The following is a 25,291-nucleotide window of genomic DNA, read 5'->3' as shown; positions in this document are numbered from 1 at the left end:
ATGTCTTACTGTGGCATACTTTTACTATAGCCGTTAGGTCACCAAGTCAGGTAGAAGAATAACTACTACTCGATCATACATAGTTCACACGGAAGATTGCATTTAGCTCACAGTAATTTAAACTTAAATTAACAGAGTGAGAAAATGGACACTATAGAATTCAATAAAAAGTGAGGATGTTGCTGCAGAACTGTCCTGAACTGATTTGATCAGGGTGTTTTTCTGTTCCTGTCACATTATGGAAGTAAGTCAGGGCAGACAAGGAGATGACATGTCATTAATGAGATATTGTTATGTTGAATTATCCCGTGGTGCTGTCATCTCTGTATCCGTATCCGTATCTCTCTCTCTCTCTCTCTCGTTTTCTCTCTTTATCTCTAACTGGCTCTCATTCTGTCTTTGTATCTCTCTCTCCCACTCTCCCTCTCTCTCTCTGAGCCATGACGCCTATACTGTATATTCTTGGTTCACAGACCATCCAGACGTGATTCAGACATGGCTATTCTGTCTGGTATTATGAACAAGGGATTATATCTGGTTCTTGGAGATATAGCACAATGGGGCTATTCTTCCGTTTTCAGAGTCTTTACTTTCATTGTATTCCAAATCTCTCATGTGATCCATTTGTTCCAGACCTGGAAAGGATTCAAATATCGTGTGTTAGTTTATTTCAGGCTGACAGTCTGCACTCACAATTACGGAGGACACGTTGCAGTCGTTAAAAAGCTATTGCAAACAGACTCAATGAAAATTACATTTATTTTAAAAATATATTTTTTATCCCACGATTTTGTAACCCATTTTTCACCCCTGTGTCAATCATCTAATGTGATCCTGGGCTCTACACACCCTCCACCAACCTAGTCCCCATATATGGGGGACAAGGGCAGAGCAACGGACTTCAACTCATGCTTCCTTCATGCCTGAGTATCCAAGTTGCTCCTTTACACCTGACAAGGGGGAGTTTCCCTGGTTTGGTTGGACGTAGCGCGTGGAAGGAACACGTTATTCCAACCAGTTCCTTTCCCCTCCATCAGGCGCCCCGGCTGGCCAGGGGGAGGCAGTTTAGTGACCAGGATTACTGCATGTTTTTTGTGAGGGTACCTACTACCTACCCTAGGGGACACGGGGAGAACATGCAAACTCCACACAGAAAGGCCCTTTCGCCAACCCCGCCTTCGGGTTGGCGAAAGGGTTGTAAATCTTCAGTAGGCTCCCTGAACGTGTTGAAGACTATGTAGGCTAAAAAGGCAAAGCATGAATGGGCATACCGTACGACTTGAGGATTTGTAATTGTGTATATCCTGTCTGTGAGACACACTGAGTCCCTTTTCAACAACGCTGCACGGTATAGTATAGGCAGTGTCTTTACCAGCGATTTATCTTCATGGAAGTGGAAAGTCAGAGTGAAGCAGAGTGTATTTGTTTAGTGTTCAGTCAGCCCCCAGGGGGGCACCCATCACTGTAAACAAATACATAGTCATACAAAATGGCTACCTCGGAGGCTGTTGTAGAAAGAGGAGGAAGAGTCAATATTGACTGGCTCCCTTGAGAAATGCTAAAGTGTAAATGTAACATTCAGAACAAACCAGGTTGATTACAGGTATGATGGGAGAAATCTTTTTAGTATCATAATATTGCAATATTTGTTAGCATGAACAGAGTACAAAGAATCAAGGCAAGTATTTTTTTTTATTCTTAAAGCTAAAGTAAATGTTCATCTTTCAGGACCAAAAATCATAATGGCTGTAGAGATGCTGGGGGAGACAACGCCAAACACACATACATTGATTTATATCTAAATTTAGTCTCGTTTGTTTTCTCTCAAACGACCGTTCTATCTTACTACAACTGACTCCATAAAGCAGTGGTGCTCTATGGAGTTCTAATTTTATCTCACAAGTGATACTTTTTGATGGGGTTTTTTTTAACGGAAGTCGAAATCAAGCATTCCTCCATTAGCTCAAACATTTGAAACCATACTGAAAGAGACGTATGTCTGCAAGCCATTAACTGCGCTGTCTGACACGGTCTTGTCTTTCTGCCGCCCTTCCTCTCTCCCTTCCTCGCACACACACACACACACACACACACACACACACGGCTAGACGGCTCTGTCTTTTTGATTAATGAGAGAAATTTATAGAGAGAAGGAGGGAAGGTGAAAGTGATTAGAGCGAAGCAAGAGAGAGGGAAAGAGAATACCGGTAAGAGAAGATTGAAATGTAAAATAATATGCCGAGAGAAAAAAAGGATATGTAGGTGGAGTTAAACGAAAAACTGTTCACTTAGTAATGATCAAATGAAGCCCTCTTTCTGCACTTATGAGTGTGGGTTTCTCTGCCTGCTAGAAACACACAAAAGGAATGGAAGCTGATATTGAAAAGTTTGGCTCAACCAGGACAAATATTTTAGTTATGGTACTTATTCCCAATGCCATTTGGGGACCTCTGTGAAACTTCAATAAAAATAAAACTATAACTGTAAATGAATGTTGGCTGCTTGCACAACATCAATTCAGTGTTTATGTTAATTTGTAGTGTACAATAATGCACGCACATGCAACCCAGGCACTGTCCTCCCGAAGTATATTCGGGGGGCCTGATACAATTTCACACCGAACCACACCACCAATCGTATCATTTTCACCACATTATTGCTGGAGACGAGCATATTGAATGCAGAACATACCGTAAGACCTTCCCTGGGTCGGCCAAAGCTTTCATGGTCAGGATAAAAGCATGTACTAACAGACCAGAGTGAAGGCATATTATCCCTGCTTCAGTGAAACATAAAGCAAGAGATTCATCTGCTCGAGTCAACAGGAATGTATATGTCTACATCCTCCATTACGTGCCATTGTTGTGCTGTGGGCTCAGGTGCAACTCTGCCCTCTGCACTATGCCAGCCAGGGGTATACGAAGTACAAAGATGTGTTGCTTAAGTGACAGTAGCAGCACCACACTGTAGAATGAAATGAGATTACAATAAAAGTCTTAAAATATTGGCAACAAAATATACTAAATGTTTTCATTTTCAAAAAGAAATCATCCACGATTCCTCTCTGGGACCAACACAGTCTCACTCGCATTAAAAGCAGGGACTTTGTGCTATAGTCTTTAATTGCCTTTCAATGAAACCGCATTTGGTTGAAACAAATATCATGTGTTACTGACTATGGGGAATGGAATCGTGCTTCGCTGTTCGAATAGACAATTATATAAACACAAAGGACACAAGGAATTGACACTCTGCTGATCATAGTAAAATTACTATCATGTTCTGCTGTTGTGCGTCAAGGCAGCTCCAACTCAGGATAATGGAAGGTTCTAAACCCGCTACAGTGTATGCGGGTAAGGCACGGCATATAGCGGGTATATATGTTCAAATAATTGCAGCGGAGTAAAAAGTACAATCCTATAACCCATTCTGACCTGAGATCAGATTCATGCGAGGTTTCCACTGGGACACACACTGGTCTGATTAACCCATTCTGACCTGAGATCAGATTCTAAAAAATGTCAGTCGTTCTTCGATTTTTCAAAAAATAGCAGATCTACAAGCTCGTAGCGCGCCACTCGGTGGCGCGCTACGAGCTTGTAGATCTGCTGTTTTTCAATAGCTAAAGCATGACATGATGCCGACACCAAAATGGGTTCCCGTTCAGAATGGGATAATGTATTGAAACGTACAGTACTTGAGTAAGCATTCCACCACCAGTTTTTCGTGAAGCTGAGTGTGTGGAATTTGTGGCGATAATGTTGTTGAACCATGTTGCTGGTTGGGTTGGGTAATTTATGGTGCTGCAGTGCAGTGGTACAGGATGTGGGATGCAGGATAGCCCTCCATTGTGCTTTTACATACAGTAAACCTCTAACAGTATAGACTACAACAGTGGCTATATACATTGGTGGCATACAAAAGTAGCAGAAATATGTACTGTACAAGCTCAACACGTCACAATGTGTTGTGAGCTTTAAAAAAAACATTTATTAATTGTAACCGAGCAAGGCAAAAGTTTAAAATTATGTGATATTGATTTGAAGTCATAACGGCCGGCCCACAGAGTACACCTTCCATGTGTGTGAGTGTTAACTGAAAATTCAGAAAATTGCTTGCAACTTTAAGCTTTAATATAAATTATGAATCTGATATGTGTTAGTATATTGATTGGTATGCGATACAGATGCCACAGATCATACTGTTTAATGTTTATACTCTTGTTTTGTGGGAATTTTGTGTAAAGCTTTTTGATGTGCTAAAGACTTTATATTACCATAATCCTGTGTGAGCAAAGCATACAATAATATACAGTATAATGACTTATTTATTATAAAAGTCTGATAAAGGTCCTAAGTAGTACCTACTGGACATATCTATAGCTTTGATATAAAAAATATACTCTGTATACCAGGATACCTCTGTTATGAACACATAAGATCTGTTGTTGATGTATTGACCTCGTTATTAAAAAAAAAAAGAACTATGAAGGTATACTAGCCTGCAGGCAAATCCCAGAGTACTGTGTCGCCTAATCTCTGCATGTTGTACACTGGTCCCCTTTGCCACAGATAATTTGCATAATAGGCTACTGTATACAGCACACACATACCCATACAGTACACATGTGTACACACCCTCGAGTAAAACGGTTCTATAATGTTAACACAGAACAAATATATACTAATGATTCTGTACACTACTGTATGCATGTTTCTGCCTGAAAGGTTTGGCTTGAATCTCATGTGTTCTTGGTATGAACTTCTATTGAAGCCATGTTCGAAATGGTGCTCCTTTGAGCCACATGGGAGTGTGTAGTCAATTAGACGCAGCTGTAGGTAACAAACAAGCTCCACTTACAGACAGTACCTCCGTATTTTGACATCAAACATATTCCTTATCCCAAATGTGTGGGATGAATCCTTCATTTAAGGAGGACACATTTTAACTCATGTTGCTCAATTCTGTTGAAATTGGGTGAATTGAATAAAAATAAAAATAAATAAAAGGAAATTGGGTGAAAAGCTGAATGAATGTAATATTATTAATATGGATGTATTAAAAAAAGAGCACCACACAGTTATTTGTGGTAACAGTATTTCTTGTTAGGAGTTAGGCATATTTAATTATCACACTATTACTATTATTATTTGACTACCCATTCATTGCTAATTAATTACTCCGATCAGATATCCACAACAGTTTATAGCATGTTTTGTTTGACAGTTCTATAAGGGGGCATATACAAGAATAGATATATAGAGGTTATAATGGAAATTTGATATTTTTTACGAGTGACTACAGATTCAGCCAGAAAGTATTTCTTGGCTCTACGGTCCACCTAATTACTTTTTTAACGTCTCTTTTTTATGACTTACAGTATATTTAACAACCTCTAATGTGACAATAAGTGGCCTGCAGGCTTCTGAGGCTCGAGTTCACAAATGAAACAGAGAACATTGTTTTGTTTTTTTCTTGTTGTTAATCAATTAAATGACAGTGAAATGACAGAAATAGAATATCAGAAGGCAAAGGTGCTTCTTGGTAGCACAGTAATGAAAAAAGCATTGTACAAATATAGCCCATGCTGACAGGGCTGTGAGTCTGTGACCAAAGGGATAAAGATGAAACACATCAATAATGATTAGGACATTAACAGCTTGACGGCCTATTAGCGCAGATAGTCTCTGCAACATCAGAAAGAGTACACGCTCAAGGGGGTCCTCCACTCCAATGTCTCCTGCCTGGGATTTCCATCCTTTTGTTTTCTTTGTTTCGTTTGTTTGTTTTTCCAGAGAGCTCCAGAATCTGTTGTCCCTCAAAAAAACGGAAAGGTTGTGCAGAATTCAAAACACAGGCTGTAGAGCTCTTACTGGAAATCACCCGGTTGGATGCTGGCCATGTTCTCTGCTGCGTTGTCCCCACCATCCATCCCAGTGCTCTCATCATCTCACCCCATCCACCCCCCCCCCAGCATCTCCCCCTGAGTGGCTCATATTGTCGTGTGTTGCTTGTCACTCCTCATATCCTTGTAACCTCTCAGCGGCAAGAGTGTCGGCTATAATAGTTGCACCGTTAATAAATGTGTCCCTGGGTCACTCCCAAGGGTCGGGCCAATGTACTATAGCCAGAACACCCCCTACACAGAGGTGACGGGCAGTGAGAGGATGAAGGGCGTTGGCAGGGTCCATGTTTAGCTCAGCCTGCCTTGTTATACTGCATTATGGTGGGGATTATGGGGGTCCAAATGTGAGGGCTAAACGCTCTCTTCTGGGCTTTGTTGTTTTGTCTTGTCTGCTTTTTTATTGATTGATTGATTGAATACTTTGTATGGACAAGCACAGAGAAGTAAGTAATTTATTCAAGAAAGCCTATTGGCTTTTTACATGGACAGGATACAAACATGACCAAATAAACACACTGACAGGTGGCAGATGCAGATACCACATAAAACATATATAGATTATGTTCCCCCAAGCTATCATGCTTGATCATGGAGGGGAGTGCCCACATCTGCAGCAAAGATCCTTTTGCCCCAGATGTTTAATAGTCCAGATGTGTGGGTGGGAAGGGGGCGGGGGAGGTTCATCAGTAAATGTTCAGGCTTTTCCTTAAGGTGGACTTCAGTTTCTCTGGTTGGCCATCAGCATTTACAGGAGTAATTAAGTCATATTGGCATTTTTTTTGTTGCATGACGTGCAGTTCAACAGTTATAGGCCAACATGTAAACTTGTAAAGCATGCAGCCTGGTATGGCACACAAGAATCTGCGATTAGCAGCGCACACACAGCCACACACAAATGGGCAAAAACTAATAATCTCCATGCACGCCCAGGCCTTCCGGCCTGGCAGAGGCAATGATAGGGGCCCCTGACCCTTGTGCCTTTGAGTCGGCTCAGCATGCAGTTCAGAAACTGCTATCAGTAACAAATGGGAGCCGTTAACCATGTATCATGTACCATGATCCACATGCTCAGCAGATCTAGGAAAATTGTATGTACAACAAACATGCTATGGGCTGGCTGACCCATATAGCTTTAAACGATCCACTCAACAATTTGAACGCTGTTCTGTATCCTCGCCAAATTCCCTAAGATAGATTCCCCAAGATACTTTTCAGCAAGAGATAGCAGTTCTCTGCTACTCCAGAAACAGATGAATGCTGAGACACAAAAGCGCTTGTTTATATACTGTGTTTTTGTAACACCCAGAGTTTTGTAATGCCACCCCTTTAGAAAAATATGAATGGTCAAACTTAAATAGTCTAATTTATAGACTTTGAGGAGAAAGTCGTTATTAGTTCATCTTACAAGTGACAAGTACATTATTTTTTTATAATGATAATAATAATGGCATGTTTCTATATTGACATTGAGAGCATAGTGATTTCTACAACATTATCAAAGCTGAATAAGTAGCAAACCATATGGTAGCATGAGGCAGCTTGATGTACTGGACATGACACTAGTATGTCACAGAGATTAACCCTCAATCCAACCCATGGCCATGATGCTGAGTATGTAGCACTTTTATAATCTTTGGTATGACTCGGCCAGGGATTGAACCCCGACCCTGACACTCTAACCACAAGGGCACTGAGCTGAATGTTGACCCACACTTGCAGGTTTGGTCTTTTATACCACTGGTGCAGCAGAATATTAATGCTGGAGCTGTAGAGTATCTCCCCTTTGCTGGCCTTTTGTCATTGACTTTATCTTGTTCACGTACAAAGATATTTTGTTTGGCATTTTTCCACATGGGGTTAAACTATTCATTAAAGCAATATTACAAGATGTGCATCACCATCATTATTGGCATGACAGTGATGCGGTCAGGACCGAGTTTTGTAAGCATCACTGAAGGGCCAATAAGGACAGTACATTTTTCATGGACTACATGGCAGCAGTATAGCTGTAGTTGCTGCCAAGTACTTCAACACCTACAATGCAACACCTACAGTATAAGCGTTGTTGTGTCTAGATGCTTGGTCCAGAAACAATCCATTTCCATGTGTCCAGGTCCGGCTTACAGAGTGTGTGGGTGGACATGGTGTGTGGTTATAGTTAAGTGTGTGTGTCATACTGTTCTGTAGGTCATGTCATGTTGATAGGTAGGTATGTGACACAAGATAGGTAATGTAACACTTTTTTTTTTAAAGGTTTACCTATAATTATATGCCTAAAATAGGTACACCAAGGACATTCTTGTACAGTGTATCAATATTCTATCCATATCATGAGATTAGACTGGATATTGTCTGTGATTTTGGATATTGTACTATTGTGATATGGCATAATTGTTCTATAAAAATATATAAATATCAGGATCGGTACAGGCAGATACAGTACATCTAAATGATCGGAATCGGATCGGGAGCAAATAATGTGATCGGGTCATCCATAATTAAAGGGATTAATCTTTAACTTGGGTCAGGGGATACAAGTGTACAGTACATGGAGAGAGAGAGAGAGAGAGAGAGAGAGAGAGAGAGAGAGAGAGATCAGGGATACATCACCATTCCCTTTCATTGCCCTGCTGAATAGCCCCTGTGGATGAGGAGAGGAATGCGACAAAAAGGTCACCAGAAATACGGTTCAGGTTAACTGTTTTGACTATAGATTTGAAGTAGACAGGTTGCAACCACACTTACAGTATGATCCTCTGGTTGTCCACGTACATGTCATACAGTCAGTCATGCATGGGGTGGTTACAGTGAAGCCAGATGAATAAGTGATGGAGTTCACAGCATCTCACGGTCAATAATACATTGCATTCTGGACCACTGGGATGCAGTTAATGTTAGCTCTTCTGCTGAGGGAGAGACACTCACACCGTTGGAGCTGGCAGCCATGTGTTGATTTGTGTTGTTACATTATTATCCTGCCTCACTGGGGTTCCTGCTGGTGTGTGTGTGCGTGCGTGCGTGCGTGTGCGTGTGTGTGTGTGTGTGTGTGCGCGCGTGCGTGCAATGTGCATTTGTGAGTGGTGGTGGTTAGCGTGGGCGGTCAGTGTGTCAGAGGGAATCTACTGAAATGGAGGGGGCGCACTGGGTGTTCCCAGATGCCGAGTGAGTATGGTATTAGATAGGATGTTATTTGCTGTAGATTCTAAGTTTGGTGTTCGCCTGCTGTCCTACAGTTGTTAATTTGTAGCACTTGATGGTTTTCTTAGCACTCTGGTTTGTGACCTCTTAGATCGGCTACTTCCCCAGAACCCAGAATCATATTCTGAAACTTTACATAAATTGAAATTGGCTATTTTCAGCATTTTAGAAAATAAATTGCGGTATAAAATATGTGTCGTTAAAAATGGTGGGGTTGTAAGTAACTTGTGTTGCTGGTTCCAGTGTCGTCACCTCAGGTCTGATCATCTGATCATACATACACATCTGACGAGCTACCCGAGCTGTGGTGTAGAGTGATCATTGTCCCGGTACCAAAGTCAGGAGACCTCACCCAGGCAGACAACATTAACAAATTAACCCGTCTTAGACCCTCTACTGAGAAACTCACAGAATAGCTTTCGCCCTGAGAGCACAATTTGGGTATAGTGGCTCTGGGGAGGATACTGGAAGGTGCCAGGGAGCAAAACTACGCTAGTCAACGATGAATCAGTGACATTGTTAGAGTATTTTCTTATTTGTTTCAGTGTTTCAATGTATTCGATTTCAAATAATGTTCGAAATAAACTCATTAATTCATTCAGTGATCACCTTCACTGTCTTCCAAAAAGCTTTTGACAGCATACACTGGGGGGGAACTCCTGAACATCCAACAAAATAGAAATGAAAGGTTCAGTATCTTGCTTATAAGGAATAATCAACACAATGCCAGGAGGAGCCAGGGATGGAAACAGGAACAATCAGGTTCCCAGGACTATACTCTCACTGCCGTTCTGTGTGCAATATAAACTGGGATCGGCATTTCCCCAGACAGAATGTACTGTACTTGAAGCATGGTTCTGACATTATACAATAGCGTATAGAGAAGCTAACGTCTAAGGCAGCCAAAACATGATCAATTTACAACTTCACTGCATCAAAGTCTCATCACTGATCTCATTTTGTCATTTGTTTGCTGGTTGTTCTCCCTGTGAGAGTATGTGTGTCAGATGGGGATGGATGGATGGATGGATGGATGTGTAAACATTTTCATAACCATACTATATACACAATCTTCATACATAAAAAAGCAGGGATGAAACATATTCCCCCTGGCAATAAAAATGAATGGCCAGAGGGGGGATGTCAAAGGTAGAGGCGTGGATCCCCCAAAGCAAATAAAACCCAATCCAACCCTCCATGCATGGATGGATGGATGGATATGTATAGATATGGAAAGATGGCTGGATGGATGGCCAAGAAAGAGGGAGAGAGAGGGAAAGAAAGGATGAAAAAATAGAGTGATATGTAGCATGATATACTGAATGCCAGCCTTCAGGGGAATGAGAGGCGAATGGAAATGAGAAATGTGTCCATATCGTTGCTGTCAGGCAGAAACCTTTTATCTCCATATTTCAATTTTTGTTATTTCACAAATGAATGCACGACTTTGTTGTGTGACAGTGTTGTGTGACAAAAGTAATGAATATAGCCAATCTAGAAGCTCAACAATGCGTCGCATCCGTGTTGCTAGCTCGTAGAGCGGCTATGTTAGCTCAAATTCTGTGAATTGAAATTTAAAGTGCGTCTGTCAGTTTTATAAATCTGTGGGGCTGGACAAGCTCCCGCGGTGCACCCCAGAACTCGTTTGATTGATGCCATCACCACGGACCTATCACCAAAAGGGCCTGTCGCTGGCCGAAGCCGAGCCCTATAGCACCGGACCGACCCAAGTGGAGAAGATTGGTGAATCTGACTGGCTCTCTATACGCATGTGGCCGCCCCTGTCATCGAGCGGGAGACCCGATGATGTTGATGGGTTATTATAAATAACGAACGCATGAAAAATAATACGAAAAGAGCTTAATTGCCCCCAATTTCTGGAAAAGTAACAGCTTTGAACATACAAGGTTTCCTCCCGGCAGAGACGAAATGTTTTACTGTGCTGCTGGAGATTGATCTGTCATAGGACTCTGGAGGCACTGGAAGGACTGATGGATGGATGGATGGATGCATGGCTGGATGGATGGATGGATGGGTGAACGGGCTGGAGGATAGATAGAAGGAGGCTGATTCGATTCATTACGGGAAGATGGGCGGATGGATAGCGTAGAACTAATGTGCACAGATTGAAATTCCATGTGGCAATACTATTAACTGATCTTTCACCTAATCTTTCACCTTATAAGGCCAAACGTGCTCCTCCAAATTCACCTCCTGAGTGTGCCTTGTTGGCTCTTTCTCCTGTTAATTGCATTGGAAGCTGTAATAACTGCCATGTAAGCTATAAACTAGGGTTTACAACATGTTTTCTAGCGCTATAAATTAAGTCAAGAGGCCGCTCTACAAACCTCATTCTCCAGTGGTCCTTGGCACGGAATGGATGCAATAAAGAAAGCGTGGATCTTTATGCGTGTGTGTGTGTGTGTGTGTGTGTGTGTGTGTGTGTGTGTGTGTCTGTGTGTGTGTGTGTGTGTGTGTGAGTGAGTGTGTGTGTCCTCTGAGCATCTCCGATACTACTTGGTTTCAGGTCTGTGCTACTCATGCAGATATATGTCTGTCACAATGGATTCCGTCCCCTGCTGTATTGTAAAGTAGGCTGATGATATGGTGATATACAGTAAATACAGGAGTGCGTGCGTACTATGTGCCATCTAGTGCAGCAATGTATAAACATTCAAGAGTGTTACCAGATTGGTTTAGCTGTGCATGTGATGTCTTTGCTAACATCCCAAATACACCTGATGTTGACACCAGTCAGAAGGAGGTCCTGATTCTGGAGGTGGGCTGTGTCTTTGATTTGTACATGGACCAGGCATTCCAAGATAAACATTCTAGTACCAACCAATACTTGGAAGTATAACAAACCTGGGGTATCGCTGTAGATTTGCCATACTGATATTCGGAAGCCTGGGCCATGTGCATAAACTGACAATGAGTGGCCTAAGAATAGCTGGCATGACAAAGAGCAAGCCAAACAACTTGCCAAATACTGTTCTGTTTCAGCTGTTATAGGCAGTCTGTGTGGAGGAGGAGCCATGTGTATCCTTAAGTGAACTTGAACTGTCAACCCAGTCATATTTGTTTCCTTGTAAAATGTATTGTAATTTGTGGAGTCAAATAAAGAACGGAAATGTGTGTATGTGTGCGCGCGTGCGTGCGTAAGCTGGCGCATAATCGTGCATGATTCTAACAGGGCCGCAGGAAGACAGCTGTGAGACAGATGTCAGAAGCAAACAAACATTCATTCTGTCTGACCTGTTTTACAATGCAACATGGTGTCAGTGCAGACTACCTCTCATTCTCATGGACATAATGTACATTATCCTTAAAGCCGAGTATCCCATGGATGACAGTAAACACAAGCCAATCTTGAGACAATATTTCAGAATCGGAAACTGTGATATTATATTAGTGGTAATGTGCTAAATAGGAAAGGCATGGTGGAAAGTGGTTAAGTATTTGGCTTACATGTGTCAGGTTTGCTTCTGGTAGAGTCGTAGGCACTTGGACACGTCTTAATTATATTATGGTAATTTGCTGTGGGTTGAAGTCAACCATACAGTATGTCAGTAAATATTCAAACATTATGATAACCAATGTCATTGTCCATTGAATATTAGCAATTAGCAAATTGCAGCAGTTAATTTAACGAAGCAATTTAATCATACAAAATAATCTTGATTCTATTTATAACATCCAAAATTGTAAAACGATGCCAGTCTGCAGGCTCACTATGGTTCACGATACGTTGTGAGCTTGTACAGTACTGTAGTTCGTCTATTTTTGGAAAAATGTTTGTGACACTATTGTGCAACACTTTTTCAAAACATTTTCGTTGGATTTGGCCAAACAGTCAAGTCTCCAAGAACAGGACAGAATCGAGGAATTTTGATTTACCTCCAGAAATCTGTACAGTGTACAGTTTTTTTGTTTTGTTTTGTTGGCCAGACTTGTAGCAGGCTAAACATTTCCGCAAAGGGCCCTGCCAGCTCTCAGTGGGTGTTGTCTGCTTGCTAGCCTGAGCCCAACACAAAAGCAAATTTCAACCTGCCCTTTGGGGTGGATCCTACCAACAGAAAATCTGCAATTTGTTTCTACAATGGCAGAATCGTCATTGTAACCGTTCTACCTGAGACACTGTTGAATGAATCTCACATAATATATATGAATATTGAACATACATGTATTGTACAATGGTGCATAATGTTTCACCAATAAATAATGTCTCCACTAACTAACTCTAAACCAAATTCCAAATTAATTTCAACCCTAACCCCATCAAGATATGAAAGAATCATGAAATCTGCTAAAACGTTCACTTGATTAATTTATGTAAGTCTTAATTTTTGTCCCATCCACGTTTTCATTCTTCATTTTCTCTCTGTGTGTGCGTGTGTGTGTGTGTGTGTGTGTGTGTGTGCGACACGTGTTGAATAACCCGGCAATGAACTCTAAGAGCTTAAACTGGAGGATTTTAATCAGTCTTTAGAGTAGCTAAGATGCAAATGCTTAAAATGTAAATGAGATGTTTGAAAGAAGAAAAAAAGCAGTCAATGTGTGTTAAACATTAATTGCCTGTATTTGGTTATGTAATTGGACGGGGGTGGGCTTTGTCTTGCTTTAGTAACTCATTTTGAAATTAGTTTGGACTGTTCTCTGGAAGATTTATATAACCCTTCATGTCTGTGCCGATTTGAAATGATGCAGGGGAGCGAGAGGAATAGGGACTGAAAGATCGGCGAGAAGAGAGAGAAAGAGCACGGAAAGATGGGAGAGAGAGAGACGGGAGAGAGAGAGAGAGAAAGAGCACGGAAAGATGGGAGAGAGAGAGACGGGGAGAGAGAGAGAGAGGAGAGAGACAGTGAGAGAGAGAGCAGAGACATATCTCAATATGGGCTGCAGGGACAAAATACATTCTGTAGTTCTGTACATAAACATAGCACCACTTAAAACCCTACTTTGTTGTACAATGAATAGCGAAAATAGCTACAAGCTCACATCTCGTAGTAATGTGACGAATTGTGAGCTTGAACTGCTATTTTTGGACATTTGACCTATAAAGACGATCAGGACAGAGTTGGAAGTGGTTAAATTCCAGTGAAACAAAGAGAACAGTACGTTCCGTCATACTTCATCTCTGAGAAACAGCATGTCATAGTAGGGATTTTGTTTGTTTGACCGAATTATTTACAGTGATACCAGTGTGTGCAAATTAAGGTTTTGACTGTGTATGATATGTGTTTTCCCCCTGTGTGTTTTTTTGTTTTTACTCATGTGGATACGCCACTAGCAAAACTATATAGTACCTCATTTACAGCACCTGCTGCTTTCTTTTTTAACCTGCACCTTAGATTTAACCTCATTTACATACCTGCTACATAATGTTATATAAATGTACATATCTCAGATAGACCGGTTTCATTCCTGCTTTGTCCTTCTCCATCTCCCTCTCTGGACGGCCATGCTTTATTCCTTTTTTGCACGAAAGATTATTCCACACACTTCTTCACCCCTGTGAACCTGTGATGTGACAATAAAGTTGATTTCTGATTCCAACTAATGACTCAATTGCAACTGCCACAACCTTCACACCGTTTCACCGAATTAATTCAGAATCCTCATGTGGCCTTAAATATTTAAAGTCAGCCGTAGTGCTTCAAGGCCATGCGGCTTACTGACTTTGCATTTAATTTTAGTATCACACATTATGTCTGTGCACACGCACACACACACACACACACACACACACACACACACACACACACACACACACACACACACACACACACACACACACACACACACACACACACACACACACACACACACACACACACACACACACACACACACACACACACACACACACACACACACAGTTTCATACATGCACAACCGCATTTACCATTCAAACCGTGACATGCTGGTCATAATTCCTTGGCAGTAAAATGAAATGGCCTCATATCTTGCATAATGAGGATGTGGCCAGCATACAGTATGTTGCTGTGTCTCTACAGAACAGATATGAACAGAACATCAACAAGACAGGCTGGCAGCACATTCTGTCACTAAGGTCAAGTGATACCCGATGAATAGTTTCTGTAACATGTCAAATCAGTATTCTCACTCAGACGTCACTGAGGCCTGATTCCGTCTGTCCATGAGCCATGAGGTTAAGGCTGGTGGTTCGCTACGATGTGATGTCCAGTGTCAGTGTTTTATGTAGCATATTGTAGTAACCACAGCTTGTGACTAAAGTGGCTAAGTTATGACAGTTGGATGCCTTCAGCGGGCGGCCGGAGCAGGGCCCGTTTTCGATTGAAACAGGTGACACATGGCTACTTTAATAAGGCTGCCTATGAGGGGAGAGGATTGTGGCTACAGGGCCAGCAGACTGTTTATGTCTGTCACTAATCCGCCAAAGTCCCAGTCACTCTTGTCGTATGAGACTGGCATTTCTCTGCAAACATCAAGTGCCTGCTCTCGCCCCATTCACTCGCACACAAACAAGGTCTGCGAGTGCTGCTGCGCTTGCTAATCTTTCCATTATAGAAGCAGAAGCCAAGTTGACAGCACTTCCAAAATGGGCCATCTCAGTTTTTTACTTGAGGTCAGGTCTCATGTTCCTGTAGCCACCTTTGCAGTGAGTAGAATAAAGTCCACCATAGAGGTCAAACTCCACCCAGCAAGCCAAATTACGTCATGATGACGTTATGATGACGTCCTCCGGTGACGTTCAGGACTAGGCCAGATCACAGCCCATATGGGGATGATCTTTACGTCATTTCCAGGACGTCTTCACCAGTTTAAATTATATAGCTTATTCTGTGCCAGATCCGACTAGTTATGATATGACTTAAGTTGATCTGGGCACGATCAGACTCTCTCTTTGGGATTGGGAGTTGAACACAGCTCAAGGCCCTTGTTGCATGTCATTGTGGTTCCATAAAAACTCAGCTGAAGAAGTACTCGGATCCTAAGCAGCACAGACAGTACAATATGCCAAGGTTGGGGTATTGTTCCCACCAGGGGCCAGCATCACTGCTGATTATACAGTATACTGTATATACGTTTGTTTTGTTACAATTGTTCTCCAACAAGATATCTTCAAAACTACTTGTTGGATTGCTAACCAATTTGCTGTGTATGTTACCCGGAGCATGAACAGTAAACACTGCCGATTCTGGTAACTGCGTGGCTTCGTCTCTCAACGGCTACAGTGCCCTCGTGCACACATCCTAGTGCCCTAGGGCACACATCCTAGTGCCCTAGTGCACACATCCTAGTGCCCTAGTGCACACATCCTAGTGCCCTAGTGCACACATCCTAGTGCCCTAGTGCACACATCCTGGGCAGATTGCTGTGCAATTTACTAAGCACATTCATGCTTCCTTGAGGATGAACTCTAACCATTTGAGTGAACCCCCTCATGCACCCTCAAGTCAAAATGTCAGCCCTATCTTAGTCTGTTAGTGTTAGTCTTCCTTTATTACCAGCTAATGTTTTTCCATTTTAAATGTGCCTAGACCATTCCAACCAAATGCCAAGGTGTTGACAGACACAGGGTTTTCACACATCCCTTTGTAAACAATAAACTGGACATTGTCACATTACTATATTCATTACCTCATGAATTTCAATTATTTGGCCAGCGTGAGCTAAAAATATGTTCTTTTTTGCAGTCCTCCCCGGATTCCCACTAGGATCTTCTCATCCCTGTTGGAGACCAGCTCCACCCCCCACATCCAGCAACCATGGCAGAAGATTCGGACATGCGCAATGAGCTGTCGGATATGCAGCAACGTGCCGACCAGCTGGCCGATGAGGTGAGAACATCATGTTCACTTGATCCTATACTACAGTGTTTTCACACACACACACGCGTGTCATGCACACACCAAAAAATGATGTATCAAATGGATCCAATCTTACAATTTAGTCACACAATACTTTATCGGTTCAATATTCATAAAACACACAGATTTAACACTTTCTAGATAGCAGCACATCTATATGCAACAACAAGTTGCAATGCGAGAGTGACGCCATTTTCACTACTTTTGCGCGACACAGCATTCATTTAATTCATCGCAGAGAATGCTACATATTCTACATATTCAAAATGACAGGGCTGTGAAAATGTCGGGTGGAAACAAGCTCACAACATCATGAGACGTTGTGAGCTTGTAGGATGTCTAATACCATGGTTTTCTACAGCTACAGTAAATAAAGATAGTGGCATCCTCCATATTCAACACCTCAAATGCATGTTTGTCCGTCATTGTAATAAAGCAGTCAAAAAGTGACACTGATAAAATATGAGGATAAACTAAGCCAAATTCCAAGGGCTGAGGAGTGGACTGCGACACCAAAAAAAGAGGCCAGTTCTTGCCTATTTGGACAATGAGCATTCAGCTTTTGAATTCTGGCCTGCATAACAATGGACATTATACAACATCATTGCATTAGCTGCTGCCTCTGAATAACAGTTATGGCTATTAGCCAGCATGTGTGCATGTACGTGTGCTCGTGTGTACATGTATACAGTATACAGTATATCCATGCATGTGTGCGTGTGTGTGGATGCATGCGTGCATGCGTGTGTGTTAGATGGAGAGAGTCTACCTGTATCTGAACTTATATAACTGTACTGCAATATACAATGCTTGCTGTGTGCATGTACTGCATGTCTGAGAGGGTTAAAGGGAAAAACAAATAGCCGGAGAGAGAGAGAGAGACAAAGAGCGAGAGACAGATATACAGACAGACTCATTGCTAGCCTGGAGCAGATCAGTTCACACCCTCTGGAATCACATAAATGACTCACACTTGACACAGCTGAGCAGAATATTAAACACACGCTTACACACAGCGGCCGTGCGCGGTACGCTGGCAGCCATGCAAACATGGGGCAGGCATAAAATGGCGGCATCACAATACCAGTTTCCTTTGTGCGCTATACTGATTTAGATGAACAGACATGGTGCACAAAGCGTAGCGAGGGAAATCGCTGCAAGTCACACAGCAATGGCACGCCTGGGATGGAAGTGCATCGAGCTGCAACTGCAATGTCAGCGGGGGTGAAAGGCTGGTCACTCAGCTTCAAGGGGATACAAGAAATAACAGTGTACAGTATATGAGACGATAAGGAGGCGGGAGAGAAGTGTGGCGGGAGAGGAACGAGGGAAACGAGAGGCGAGGCGGAGGAATAGCAGGTGGAGAATAAGAGAGATTGAACCGAGGACATTATTGATTTAAAGGCTGTGTGCTATACATCTTATGCCCGATTTATAGTTGTGTGCTGGTGTCGCACACAGAATATAGACGATCTTCTAGAAGCTTACAACATGTCACACTGTGACACATTGTAAACTAGCTGGGCGATTTTCGGTGTGCCACATGATGCGCAAGCAGGTATAATTCAGGCTGTCAATTCCTCCACTGTCCATTGCCCTTTGACCCCCTCCCCCCCCTCAGCCACGTGCTAAAATCCAGTGTGCACAATTCATTAACCTACACAGAAAGGTTTATTACGAGAATGTGATTATTTCATGGTAGCGCTTATGGTTAGACAACAATTCAAGTCAAAAGAGGTTCACTTTGAAGTCAAATATCTTAGATCTTAATTAATATTCAATAATTAGGGAATTGATAGCAAAAACATACATCTGAATAATTAATCATTTCTGAGCCTGTAACTGCTGCTTATCGTGGCGATAGGATTTGCAGAATCTCATTGATCTCATTAATACTCAGGGCTGCAACGTGGACACTCCTTTCATGCCCCCTTCAAGTACACATAAACATGTTTTGCATGTTTGTGTTCACACATGAGTGGGTGTGTGTGTGTGCGTGCGTACGTGTGTGCAAACTGTGCACATGCACACACTTAACAATTAATTATCGAGTCTAGAAAGTCTAGACTTAATTCTACCGCTTTGCTTACAGCGTGGACACAGGACTATGTTCAGCACTAGCTCAGTTCATCCACTGATAGTCTTTTAAATCCACTTTATAAGACGTGCTGCAACTGCCCTGCATTAGTTCTGCATGATTTTCAAAACATTTATTTTACAACAATGTGTGTGCGTACTGCATGGTTCTCATCTGTTATCTTGTCTGCTTTCTCCACAGTCACTGGAGAGCACTCGCCGTATGTTACAACTGGTGGAAGAGGTAAGAAAATCCCATAACACTTTATATTAAGTTATATGAATATCTGTACAGTGTAATATACAAATGGACCCTTACTGTATGTATCCACAACACAGAAGTATCCCTTTCACATAATTTTAGTATAGTAGTATAGTCTTGGAAAAAAGGATAGCTGAATCTACTACTGTATACATATTTAATAATAAACTTGGGATGAACATTCATGCAAGCTTTGTTTTTCCTAAGACGGCTACACAGTAGATTAGTACTTTGTACTGTACTGTAGTCAATCTGTTGAAGAGTTAGTGTGGAAATGAGGCAGCAATGAGATACCGTATAGTTAGACGTATAGATTACCGTACAGTACACAGCAGTGCAGTGTCCTGCACTAATCCTCATGTCCCCACACTATCAACAAAGAAAGCCATGCAAAGTAGAACCAGACAATACAGTAGCTGCTTCAGAGCTGGGCAGCAGAGCACGTACAGTACATGTATGAAACATACGAGGGCACTGCTGTAGATTTGCTGTTCCGTTCAGAACAGTACTGAGGCTGGCCTGGTACAGGCAGAACAATGCAAGCCCCTTGTTATTTTAGAATACATGGTTCTGCTTGACGGTCCAGAGTCGGACCCATACAAAGTTGTAAATACATGAATATATAAAACAAGAAATTATGACAGTCATTTGCTGCGGTGGTGGTCCACAGTAAAAAAAAAATAGCAGATCTACAAGCTCCCAACGTGTCGAGATATGAATATAGGCTATTTTATTTATTTTGTATCATTATATATTTTGTGGGTGCATGTGTTTGGTCCGACATACCATTGGTCCGAAAAACGACAACCCACCTCAAACCCTAACCTAACCATAACCACAAGCATGGGAGCAGGCGCTAGTCCGAGGTGCGGACGCATGTCGAACCAATGCTCCGTCGGACCATAGTATGCCTCCCATATTTTGTAAAGGAATGGTTTTGGTCATACAAGGTTTCCACCTGACGGCAAGATATTGTTCTGAATCAGTATCAGTCAGTTTGATCAGATTCCATTCAAATTAGCTACTATGACTGCCTATGAATTCCACAGGCCTGGTTACACAGGTGGGGGATATGTGGCCCGGCCGCTCAGCGCTCACATCACAGCAAGTGAGTCGTCTCTGTTGCGCACCGAAAATAGCTTGAACAATGTCAAACTGTCGTGATTCTGTCATGATTGTAACAGCAGAACATTTCCCAGTTAGATCAATGTTTAAACAAGGATAGGATGATGAAGTTGTACTGTGCTTGTAGCATAGTATAGTAGACTGCTGCTGCTATATTATTATCACAACATGAAGTTATACCATGAACCATGATGTCGTAAATGGCGTTATTATGAGCAAGGATAGGATGATAAACATGAAGCGCTTGTCCGTCCGTTGTGCATTTAGGTGCGAGCGGAGTGAGAAGAAAATGAATCTGCAGCATGACAGGCAGGCGCAGCTGAAGCCAAGCGGCACAACAAGCACTAAATAATATAGAATATAGATATAGGTCCAGTACTGGTTGATGCGTTTGTAAAGCGGTAGTATTTTATTTAGGTAGTATTTATTAATAGAGCACCGATGTCCGGACTTCACTCGCTCATCCCCTGGTTCACGGCAGTTAACAATAAACAAACTGTCTCTTGGCGATATTGTTGGGGATGTGTCTCTGTATCGTTTACGATAGTCAGTCACTCATATACGATACAGTCTGAGGCCAGAGGAGCGTGGGGAAGCCCATGGCAACTGGCACGAGAATTAGTCACTAGCTGGTTAGATATTCTATTGTAAATAGCAGACCAAACAAGCTCACAAATGTTCATGATGTTCAAGCTCATGATGTAAAGTTCATCATTGATTGTTTGGTTGGTTTCAGGGCTACTCTCAATGCAGAAGGACAGGACAAATGATTGCCTTGTCAATGCAGAATTTTGAATTATGAATACATATATATGTATCCTGTATGGTAATTACAGGATTTATTTTCTCTTTGAGCGGTGCTGGTTTTCAAGCTACAGTACTGTAACAAGCTTGAAAATCTATTTGTTTCGTTCAAAAACGAAACAAAAAATAGCCAAAATACTGAAATAGCATACAGTACTCACAAAAAATTGCAATGCAATGCGTTGCATGTAAGCTTGTAGATGGGCTATTTTCACTGTCATACGACGAAGTATAAAAAAGTACTTTAAAGTTACATCATTAGTATGCTGTAGTCGTACAAAATAAAGACAGGTGAGGCATGAGTGCTGAAATCAAGCTGGAATAATCAAGCAGTCCATGACTGTACTGTTAATACAGTATTAGGTGGAGAGAGTGAGAGAGTGGAGAGACAATATGAGAGAAAATGGAAAGCAAAGGAAGAGAGACAGAGAAAGAGAGAGAGTAGAAATCAGACAGACAGACAGACAGACAGACAGACAGACAGACAGAGACGAGAGAAAATAAATACAAATAAACGAATGAAAAACAAACAGACAGAAGTATAGATCTACAGTATCTATTAGATCTATCTAATCAAAGAGGAGCAATGAAACAAGAAATGAGGAAGAAAGCAGCCACATTGTGCCGTGCCGCGCTACGCCGTGCCATGCCGTGCATCCCAGTGCATATCTCAAGGTCATATTGATCGTCTGACTGCACAGCACCTCCCTGGTACGACAATACCACAGGCCGGGAAGGGACCACAGATGGAGGGGGATAGGGGAGGAGAAAGACAGAGGGAAATGAGATGGGTTTTACTGCCACACCGATGGGACAATAGGTTTGAAAAGACATGAGTGAGAGAAAGAGAGATGGGGTGTAAAAATACGAAGAGGAGAATTACAACACCTCTGGGTGAGACAGAAATGTGGGGGGGTGTGGATGGAAGGAGGAAATGGAATTAAATAAAGATGGGGGAGAGAGAGATATGTTTGACTTAATTGGCCGGAACCTGGTCTAGTTTTCATCAGAATTGGGGTTCTATGTGATAATGAAAAAGTAAATATAACATATTTATATACATTTGAAAAAGTCTCACAGTAAGTCTTACAGTAAGTAAGTATCCACATTAACGGTCTATCTACGTATTCTAAATGCACTGTTAGGCAGACACTGTAGTAGGTGATAGGTAGTGTCTACCCAGACTTGCATAGAGCACCGAAGTCCTGACGTAACTCGCTCATCCCGACGATTCCCCTGGTTCGCGGAAGTAATTTCTCTATGGAGAATAACATGGGGTGATCTTAATATAGTCTACTATAAGCGTTGTGGTCCAAAAATAAACAAGCTGTCTCGGCGTTATTGTTAGGGAGGTGTCTCTGTATCGTTTGCAACAGTCAGTCACTCATATATGATACAGTCTGCTTCTAGCGAAAATATAACTAATTCAGCAGCAGTAACATTAGCGTTTTCTCTCAGTCAGTTGATTATTCATATCCATATGAGTGAAGCGCGGGTGACATGTTTATTTTTCAAACACAGTTGTTATATGAGGCGATCTAAAATCACCTCAATGGGGATTTCAATGCAACTAAACAAATACATGAACCTGGGGACTGACGCCCTCTACTGAAAGTGACGTCAGACTTCGGTGCTCTATTGGAAGTTACATGGTTACTTACTTAGGAACTAGAATGTTGACTGGGGTCTCCCTCTCCCTGGGCTCTATATACTTGCCTGCTATTTTCAAATGCACAATGTTCGCCCCATGCAGAATATAGGGTTCATGAAGTTAAAACTAACCATAAACAGGCACAAGCTGCAAAAGCTATCCAGCTCCTGCAGTGCCTAATAGAGTCAGGAATACCAAAAGGTATCCATGTGATTTGAATAAGTAAGCAGAATGGAGCTGTGTGAGGCCCTGCTTCACTGGTCCTGCATGGGATGGTGGGGTGATTGTTACTGGGAGCTCCCCCCAGGGAGAGATTTATTCCTCTTGGAATGTGGTGGATCATTCACACACTATGAGAGACTCCTTGCTGAAGATGCAGAGGTATGACAAGTGTAATAATAAGTAGCCTCATAGTTCAGAAGCGTATCTCCTGATTTTCTGTAGCGTGAGGCTGCACAGTACTGTACATGCCCCAGCCATGATGTACAAGTGCTGTACACCCCCTGAAAATGTTGCTAGTATGTCACAGGGACTCACACACAATCCATCCGTTGATATGGCGTGCCAAGCAGAAAGGCATTGGATCCCATTAGTTTTTATAGTCTTTGGTGTGACTCGGCCAGGGATTGAACCCTTGACCTCTCAATCTCAGGGCGGACACTCGAACCACAAGGCCACTGAGCCAGTATAATAACACAAGTAATGTATGGACATAACGTATGAATTATCTCCACCTCTGCCAGGGATTATGTTTCCACCGCATGCCATTAGCATGAAAATGGCATGGAATTTTTTATATTATCGGTAGTGGTGCTCTAGAGTAAAATCTTTGTACTCATACCGATGATATACCGGTAGTATTTGATGATGTACTGTAGTACAGTAGTAGGCTATATAATGTGATATATTTCTGACTACAGTATAAAGAATATTCTGATAACAGTATACGGTAACATGGCTTATTTCTTTTTTGTCATCAATTGTTTTTTTATTCATAACAAAGACAGTTAGAATAGTAAGAGGTTTCTGCCTGACCAAATGCCTTCTAAGAGTTTTCTGAAAAACGCATGTTGCTTGCTATACAGTAGCTAAAATGACACAGATGCTTTCCTGGTTTTAATGGGTTAAGCATCTTCAGGTAAACTCAGAACCCACTGAGCCACTGAGGCAGCAGCAATCTCTGCTTCTTCTTCAGGAGCCTTCCAACATTTCATGCCGCATTAGCTCCAAAAAGACACTTTTCAGTTAAGAGTAATGGGGCTTGAACAGATAACCTAACATCTTCAACCAAGTGCTGAGCCCACAGAGCTTCTATGAGTTCTCCCAAGAGTATTTCAAGCTTTCCTTTGTAAATAGTCTTTGACATCATGATGTATAGTAAGAAAGAATAATTAAATCTCTGCAGTATACTCATTACTCACCAATTAGCTTTAAACAATGCCTGCAATTATTATGAAAAAAATATTATATTTTAATCTATAGCTATAGCCCCTCCTATGCACAGCTTTGTGTGTATCACTGCTCAGCTGATTGGCTGAACACGGAATGTATGATGATAAGAGCGCCCCACAATTCACACAGGTGTGATTTTTAACTTAAGATGAATGCATGGCTTTGAACACCCAGCTTGAACACCTCCAACACGTTGCTGTACTGACCACTATATACACACCACTGAGCCTGTGACAATGTCCGTTGGTTCTCTATGAGTGTTTTAATCTTCCTCCTGGGACATGGGCTCTGAGTAAATGAGCTTGAACAACACCAGGCCAGAGCTGAACCCACTGAGCCACTTACAGTACAGAGCCAATCTCAAGGAGATCCAAATGTATTTTAAACCTTGCCCAAAACATACTACTGTATACTATATGTCATCAAATAAATGGTATATATTTCTAGAAACGGTCTGTCTTTCTATAGTGCCTTTACCCAAAGCGTTTAACATCACCCATTCACTGTGTGCATTTCACACAGTGACAGCAGTCAGCTCAGAAGCAGTTGCAGTTTTCTAATCTGAATTTTACAAATTAAGATGTGTTTAACAAATTCTGAGTAAGTTCTTGAGTCGTGTGCAGTCAAATGTTAAGCAGACATTCAAGAGATAAAAGGGGATACTTTCTTATCAGGATGTTATTGTGTCATTTGTACAATGTGATTCGATGGTGTAATATTGTTACGCCTGCAGTGGCCATTTTCCATGTTTCTTGCATTTAGGCTTAGAGGCCAAATGACCTTTGATCTTCTAATCAATATCAGCCCTCATCCTGAAATGAGGGGAGTGAAGTCTCGTTTGTTCATGTTAAGCACTGAAGGGAAATGATAAAATGCATTTCAGGGATCGGGATGAATGGATTGGGTTGGACTGTAGATAGAGCCAGTACTGTAATCAATGTGGGACATTCAGAGGATCATGC

At 41.8% G+C, this 25,291-nt stretch overlaps 1 protein-coding gene across 1 annotated transcript in view; it reads left to right on the top strand.

Annotated features, from left to right (window-relative positions):
- Positions 1–25,291, top strand: part of snap25a (synaptosome associated protein 25a) — a 38,880-nt gene that overhangs the window by 2,547 nt on the left and 11,042 nt on the right. The window contains exons 2-3 of the mRNA XM_080790171.1: positions 16,786–16,929; positions 19,238–19,279. Of these exons, the coding sequence (XP_080646297.1) occupies positions 16,858–16,929; positions 19,238–19,279 (114 nt within the window). The 5' untranslated portion in view covers positions 16,786–16,857. The remainder of the gene's footprint in view (positions 1–16,785; positions 16,930–19,237; positions 19,280–25,291) is intronic.

This window comes from Protomyctophum bolini (genome assembly GCF_963924005.1).
Source record: "Protomyctophum bolini genome assembly, chromosome: 19".
Taxonomy (NCBI): Eukaryota; Metazoa; Chordata; class Actinopteri; order Myctophiformes; family Myctophidae; genus Protomyctophum; species Protomyctophum bolini.
Note: the sequence above shows the minus strand (reverse complement) of the source record. Positions and strands in the feature narration are given on the sequence as shown.